Source organism: Dysidea avara, chromosome 9 (genome assembly GCF_963678975.1).
Source record: "Dysidea avara chromosome 9, odDysAvar1.4, whole genome shotgun sequence".
Classification (NCBI taxonomy): domain Eukaryota; kingdom Metazoa; phylum Porifera; class Demospongiae; order Dictyoceratida; family Dysideidae; genus Dysidea; species Dysidea avara.
Genome location: NC_089280.1, coordinates 13,772,297 through 13,780,865, shown reverse-complemented (window position 1 = coordinate 13,780,865; position 8,569 = coordinate 13,772,297). Strand labels below are relative to the sequence as shown.

At 37.1% G+C, this 8,569-nt stretch overlaps 1 protein-coding gene across 4 annotated transcripts in view; it reads right to left on the bottom strand.

The window, feature by feature from the left end:
* Window positions 1–7,244: 7,244 nt before the first annotated feature.
* The window catches only part of LOC136265684 (uncharacterized), a 29,895-nt gene continuing 28,570 nt past the window's right edge, over window positions 7,245–8,569 (bottom strand). For all 4 annotated transcript variants that reach the window (XM_066060579.1, XM_066060580.1, XM_066060581.1 and 1 more), the window contains one exon: window positions 7,245–7,712. In XM_066060579.1, coding sequence (XP_065916651.1) covers window positions 7,490–7,712 — 223 coding nt within the window. In that variant the 3' untranslated portion in view covers window positions 7,245–7,489. The remainder of the gene's footprint in view (window positions 7,713–8,569) is intronic.

Below are 8,569 nucleotides of genomic sequence, written 5' to 3'. Positions count from 1 at the left end.
TAGCTGATTCCTTAACAGTCAACAATTCAGTCAAAGTACTGAAATATTATGATGAGTCAGTGGAACAGGCAACAATGTTGAAGTTTTTAGAACAATTAAAACAAGCTAACACAATAGAAGAAATAACTTTTGGAGTCTCATCTGAGGTTGAGGAAGATGATCAGTTCAAACAAAATGTGGAGATGATTGTCCAACAAATCAACCAAATTAGGAGCACAAGGGGTGTGTCCAGTCAACTGAAAGTGACAGTTGTTATTTATTGGGAATTATAAATTGACTATACATTTCTCACTGGTAAGTATGTATTTCTGGTGTATACTGTAATGATAAACTTTGGCGGTCTAAATCATTACTTTTGCCAAGTGAACATAATAATCTCACACAAATATATTACACACCTGATCAGTTATTCTTACCATGGTTTATCACTACGTGATATTCCTAGTGTATTGATAAATCAAGAGGTCATAATAATGTCATGTACACTGTAGGTGGAGTACACCTCAAGATCATACAGTGATGTGACAGTTTTGTTGTTTTTGTAAATGTATTTGTGTAGTGTTAGCTAACTTGTATTCATGAACATGTCTCACTCTATTGTTATTCACACGTGCACACAACCAAGTATATACACTAACAGGACAACCTTCCAATAGGACATACATATACAGTGTATATGTATGTCTGTTGAAGAGAATGGTACATACAGTAGCTACTTTCATTAATACAAGCAGTATGTGATTTTGTTTGTACATGATTACATTACTTCTATATCAACATCTTGGAATATCTTAGCTAACCAAGGTAAAACATGAATTACTAAGAGCCAGTTGAAGCCTATGTTGTCATATAGTATATTAATTGTGAGGTAAGGTGTTTGCAAGGTTTTAGTAAGGTAGTGGTATAAACTCATAGCATTTTATCATGACTGCTAGATATTACGTTGTTAATGTTGCAATTACAAGATGACACCACAGCCCATACATAGTAACAAGATGGTAAGTACTGCTAGGAAATTACCCAACATCCTGAATGTGTATAACTAAAATTAATATCATTGGTCCCAGAGCATTAATGATGTCTGTCTGGTCTGTTACACTGCTTTCTTGCCAGAGTATGAAAATGTTGACTTAATTCATGGTCAAGATGAAGTGTTTGTCATCCAGATGCTCTGGGATTCCTATACCATGAGCTTCTTTGTGCTTTTGATTGTCAACCACAGCTCATTGAAGACCACATATACATGGTGTAAGCAAAACTTCCTGTCATAACAAATATTGACTGATAAAGCACCTGACTTGGGTTGTGAGTTCAAATCCAGCTGGTGGCACATTTTTTTCTCTGTATTTTTGATCCGCTTGAATGATGGAACAGAATGACAATTTCACCTGGTGATCATGATTACCTCTTTATACAACCAGAACAAAGACCACCTTAAAAACCATTCTAATTAATGTCTGTATAGTAAGCATGGTTGGACCCATAGGAAGGTCTTATTGGGTAAGCCTCAGACCATCTTCTAGAAAAGGATCATATCTTTATTAATCCCTACTCAAACCTACAATTTCTGATTTTTTTTCACTTGCTACCCCTTTGGCCTCAAACGCCATTATAGTCGCTTTGGTTCTTAAGAAATAATGCAAGTTATGTAAAATACACATTTTGACATACAACACTTGAGCTCCTATTAATCGTGCATCGACCACCTATTCCTCCATGGTTACCATTGAACTACTCACAGTGAATAGATCTAGTACAATATCATATAAATATTGCTGAAGTATACTTGAGAAATCATTTTTGTTTTATAGGGATAAGCCGACCAGGTTTATGAATCATAATTCATATACAAATACTGCTTGTATTTATTCTGTCTATGTTTTGGTGTTGAAACTACTATAGTCCTGACAAGTGCCAACACTGACAATGAAGTCATGTCTTTTCAGCTTATCTCCTTCATATTGTACTAATCCCCTCTTCCTTTTTCCCATTTTTTATTCCACAACTAATATAAACACACATACACACAATAACTACAGCATGTTGGACACCACCTCCACCATAAGCAATTCATACAATGAAGTAGTGCTTGAGACCCCACCAAATGAGAGGGTAGATACACACAACAAACAGAGCTGATAGCACAGACCCCGAGACCCTAGAAGAGAATTTCAGCACATACTTTTGTAGTCCATCATCACAAGAAGACAGTGATGTGAACATGTGAACATAGAGGATGACCATCTATATGACCAAATGGAGGATGTAGAGACTTTGATATTGTTGTTTTGCACCCTAGCCCCTATCGTTATAGGTCACCAGGAAGAGTGAACGGCACCCCCCCCCAATGACCAACCACATAGCTAGAAGTTCAGTAGTTACAGATTATGATATTTTGTGTATACAGTGTATGTACGAGTAGCTGCTACTAGCCTCTAGGTAGTTTACTGTAGAAATTTCCTGCATGAATACTGTATAGCGCATTAGCACGTGCAAGCATAAAACAATTTTATAGATTGGATGATCAAGCATTCTGAGGAGTAAACTTCACCAATTGTATTGAAGAATAAACTAAAATAATTTTTATGAGTTGTGATGCAAATCACCCAAATTTCCTCCATATTAATTTATAAGTGTCCTCTGACCCATGTGTGCAGTTAGCTACTTGCATGTGCATGCATTGTGTATCTACTAACTATAGACTTGCTTAGTCCCTGACCTAGCTATAGCTAAGAAACACAATGTTGATTTACAATTACACGATGCGGCTTCCCTGTGGCTGGGCCAGCCACAACCACGTGCACAAAAATAATAAGTGTGACAAAAGGTTATACATGTATTGATACAATTGAACAGTGATTCAAGCACTGCAAAATGCTACCAGCTAGCTGCTTTTGAGAGTGTAATTACAAGAGTAACACTACCAGCTCATTTGTTCAATTTAAACAATGGCTAGCTAGCTAATTATAAAGGAGGGCTCAGGAGAGGTGAATAAATTATTAAAGTACGTGTTGTCAGCATCTGGAGGCTGCCCCTACTGTGGTGACTGCCTACCATGTCAGACTTGAATTCCAGGCTATTTTTACAGCCTTAGAACTTCCTAGCTTATTATTTGTTTTTTTACTTTCTATCTCAGGAACTAACCTGATCACAATCAGGCCATTATAACCTATACCATGTCAAGTTGCTTGTGGTGACCTACAGGATCCTCAACTCATACACAGATCTAGGAGCAGGCACATGCAGATTGAAAAAAAAAAAAAAAAGAACTTAAGATGAGTGTTTATTCCACTAGCTACACAAGCTACATTCTTTCTCATAACTTAATTATTGATTGGTCGGTATGCTTGATGAATGAAGGGCACTTATGATTCTAGTTGGATAATTTAAAAAAAAGTAGATTCCTAATTTCCATGCATCTGAGTGCATTCTTGGTGGTTGTTTTATTGTGTACGCTATGAAAAGTCTAGTCAAGTACTACTTTTCTGAAATGGTAACCTGTTCAGGGGCCGGGCGGATCCAGAGTCTGGAAAGAGGGGGGGCACCTTGCTGAAAAAAAGTTGAAGAGCAAAAAAAAAGAAAAAAAAAAAAAAGGTCACAACAATAATAGCTAGTTATCCTTTACCAAATAATATATTATATCACGTATGTTATGTAAAATAAAATCCTATTTATAGCTTCATAAGTAAGCTGCACTGCCTCATGAACATTGTGACTGCTTTATTAGAGTAATTGACTGCTCTATTATAGGGTTTCCACTCAAAATAGGAAGGTGTTTCATTTTGTTGTTTCTGGAGATTTTTGCACAGATTTACCTTTAAGTTAAAGAAAACAAGTGCTAATTTGTTATTGGAATGTTTGCAGTAGTTGCTATGGGAGTTTGTAAAAGACGGAATAAGGAATAGCGGAATAACGGAATAACTCGCATCACAACGAACGGGCATTTATATGGCTTATGCAATATTAGGGTGATTGTACTGTTACAGCTGTGAACTCATCTCTCGTAGATATCCTTACAATGTAGGGTGATTGTGTGTACTGTTACAGCTGTGAACTACACTGCTTCGTCACTCATAGATGTCCTAGCGAAATGATTACTATATACACTGCTTCGTCACTCATAGATGTCCGCCTAGCGAAATGATTACTATACGCTCTTACTACTACTGTATGTAGCTAAGCTAGAATATACAGTAGTTAGCCATTAGTTTCGTTTTCGAGTCTTCATCCTTCCAGTGAAGGGATGAAACGAAACGACTACCACGCCCCCTTTGCTTATGACGTCGGTACCATACTTAACATACAGTACCCGCTTACGAAGTGCAAAATTACATTTGATTATAGCTCTTACTAGCTACTACTGTATGTAAAGTATGGTACCAATGTCGCGAGCAAAAGGGGGTGTGACAGCCGTTTCGTTTCATCCCTCCACTGGAAGGATGAAGACTTAAAACGAAACTAATAGCTAACTACTGTATATTCTAGCTGTGCTAGCGCAATGATACTTAGCTACATACAGTAGTAGTAAGAGCGTATAGTAATCACTTCGCTAGGACGGCTATGAGTGACGAAGCAGTGTAGTTCACAACTGTAACAGTACACAGCGGCGGAGGAAGTAGTTGATATGAGGGGGGGCTCCGCTGAGCTGACCCAGACTTATTTCTATAGTTTGGTAGGGTGAGACCAAAAAAAAAAAAAAAAAAGGTCACAACCAACTGACAAGAGCTTTCCACCTCACCAGCTACCATTTCTAGCTGATAAACTACATAAAAATCCTTACATAGCTCGCTACACACTGACTACTTTATTAGAGTGACTGTTCTATTAGAGTATCTCGATCTTTATCACGGTTTTCAGCCCCACTCCAAGATAGATAATTTCGGTGTGATATCATTCTAAGGGGGGGCTAAGCCCCCCGTCAGCAGACCTAGGGGGGGCTTTAGCCCCCTAGCCCCCCCCCTTTCCGCCGCCTATGACAGTACACGCAATCGCCCTAACATTGCAAGGATACTGAGGATTTTCTGTCCGTTCGAACATTGCGTACTGCGTGTTTGACTTACTTCACATGGATAATAATTCAGTACGTAATACGGCTGTACGCGATACGCAGTACGCAATGTTCGAACGGACAGAAAATCCTCAGTATCTACGACGGATGAGTTCACAGCTGTAACAGTACAATCACCCTAACATTGCATAAGAAGCCATATTGATATAAAATGCCCATTCGTTGTGACTCGAGTTATTCCGCTATTCCGTTATTCCTTAGTTCCGCCTTTTACAAACTCCCAGTTGCTATCAGCACAATTTTAACATGTGTACATATCAAAAAAGTGGTCACGTGACCAAAAATCCCTTCATATAGGATTTCCACTGCAAAATAAGATGATGCCTCAGCTTTTTCATTGTTTCTGATGATTTTCACACAGGTTGACCTTAAGATAAAACAAACAGGTGCTAATATATTATTAAACTGTCTATTCAATATTAGTGCAGTTTTAACTGCAAAAACCCATAAAGTGGTCATGTGGCCAACAATCCCATTACAGCTATAAAGGATGTGCTATAACACTACAAGATGTAGAATTCTTCATTATAAGGCAAGAAAATACAATAATGTGACTTCGGTCACCCTACAATACAATGATTTTCTAATAAGCTGCCCAATTTAACTATTATGATATATTATAATTTAACTATTCTTTGGTCACGTGACCACTTTTTGTATGTTTTGTGTGTTAAACTTATGCTGATACTCAATGCTACAAGCAATCTAATAATAAATTAGCACTTGTTTGCTGTATCTTAAAGGTCAGTCTATGTGAAAATCACTAGAAACAACAAAAGGAAGCACCTTCTTATTTTGAGTTGGAAACCCTATCTATTAGAGTATCTCGATCTTGTATGCAATTTCTTGAAGGGGGGGCATTTGCCCCAAATGCCCCATCCTGGATCCGCCATTGCTGTTAAGTGTATATATCAGTCAGTACTTTCATTGAATGTTCTATTAGAGTAGTGACTGTTCCCCACTACAATCAATGATGTCAATCTCAATGTAAAAAAAAATTAATTTGTTTGTCCCAATTTCTTCATAGTGACATATACAGCTAGTTCACACATATCAGTCAAGAGCATTATATAACCGTTAATTGTCTTCTATATATTTACCCCCATCGGTTTTCAAAATTTCTGTACTTCAATACAGTGTGAAGCAGGGTTTATGATAAGATTTTTTATAAGTGCCAGGACAAATTTTACTTGGTTGGACTAATATATGGACATACCAATACACTGTATAGACACAAATAGGGACCCGTCGATTTTGCCGGTAAAAATTTTGGTACAATGGGTGGGTAAAAGCAATGAGCAAAATGCTGGCATAATAGGTGCAATTTTTGTGAAGCGGACATAAAAATTGCACAAAAGATCAAGATACTCTAATAGAACAGTCAGACGAATATCGACAATGCATTGCTAATTGTTACAGGAACAAGTGACAATCGAGATACCCTAATAAAACAGTCACACGTGTTCAGCAATATTAGCTAGTTTCTTGCTTTACATGTTAGAAGTAATTGCTGATCGAGATACTCTAATAGAACAGTTACTTTAAGGTAAAACTGTAGCTTTGCAATTGGAAATATTCAATTAACAAAGATCAGTGCTGAGCAAAATTTATAATTCTTGAGCAAAATAGGTGAAAAATAAAAGAATTGCTGGAAAGAAAAATAGGTGAAAAAAAAAGCAAAATAGACTAGTTAGTCCCTAGACACAAATGCACTACACTTTGCCTGTTTATCACAGCCACAAAACTACTACTGTTGTATAACCACTTTTATGGGATGGTAGAGGGATTATACAAAGGATAAACTACTATGCAAAAAATAAGTCTAGGCACTATAGGCCTTTGCTCATATCCAAACTCATGTTCTCAGTAAAAGTCTAGCACCTCCTGGTAACCATGCAAATGAACCAACACTGGACATAGTTAATATTCATACACAGCTGACAATAAGCTTCTACATATTATGTCCTGCCAAATCCAATTATGGTCAGGAAAAATGAACAGTTTGCCAGGAAATTGTCCACTGTCCAACTGTTACCATAAAATAATCGTTTTACTTTATGGTGTGAACATTGTCCTTTAAGCTCAAGGGGGACAAAGTACCCCTCAGATTGTCTATACTTCACGTTGAGCTAGTGAGCTATGAGAGTGGCCTCCATGTACTCCTGCAAGATAGCTATTTATGATAGAAGTGATCAACTAGTGCTTGCTATAAGAAAATAATACACATTATAATGTTATACAACTCTCCAAAACAGAGAAAATAATAATACAGAACATTTACATGGCAAATAATGTCACTACAACTATTGTAAATATATACAAAAGACTTTTATTACAAAAAAGATGCTACCTGTGTAAATAAACAAATAAATAAGTAGTACTACAAGAGCTCTTGGTATCCAAGAAGTTCATTACAACTAGCTAAACCCAACCAAATGTTGGTCTTTTGAACATACTGCTTTCTTGTGATGCGACCAGTTTGGTACGATGTTTCCTCCTCTCTGTAACAACCTCTGATATCACAAATCCTACAAATCCTACTATGATGAATGAAGTTCCAATGTAAGCTAAGTAACTCTCAGTGTAGTCCTTGGTGAAGTAGTCCCACATCATTGCAGTAGGGATGGCCAGTATTGCTCCAACACTAAACACAACACAATGCGACACTATAGTAAAAAATCTTTGCTGGAAATATATAATTTTCTAAATGGGCCAGTTCATAAGTGTACTAAAACAATCGCAAATTATCATACAGTAAAGTAGTACTGTATATAGAGGTTTGGGCTTTTTCTGGCCAAAAATATCACCCAAAAACCAGCTTCATAATACCATCCTGGCACCTTGGCAGTATTGCATTGCTAGGTATAACCAAGCCTAAAAGTGCCTTCAGTATGATCCTAAATGCTACCAACAGATTGTTACAAGAAAAAAAATTCTATGGAATTTCTAATGCCTGTTCAGGCAAGCTTAACTTGATAACAGCTAAGGCTATACGGGCTTGATATTTTCACTGTTTGATGTCACTTTATCTCAAGATGTGCCTTTTGGCATACTGCAGTACATACAATGCACATATCATGGACTTACCTTTGTCCTACTTTGCATCCCACTTATTTTTGCTGACAGTGAGCCCAAGGTGTCGATTTGAATAGCTTGATGGCTTCCCTACATTTGTGACCGGATCTGTAAATCTGACACAATAGCGCATTTTTTTTTGAATTCCTGTTTATTAAATATTTATAATCTACATAGCCAAGTGCATTCTCTAGCAAAGTTTCAGCCTCATATGCCAATAGCTTTCGGAGTTACAGCCCTACAAAGTAGCAACAACAGAAAAATCGATTTGTACAGCAAGTATTGGGAAAATAAATTACAGGCACTTACTAAAACAGTTGTAACTTACGAAAGGATGGATGTACTGGGCTGAAATGTTCACCTTCATGTTTGCCATGAATAGGGAAATCATTTACTGGGTAAGTTTGTCCTTTTATCACCCTTCTT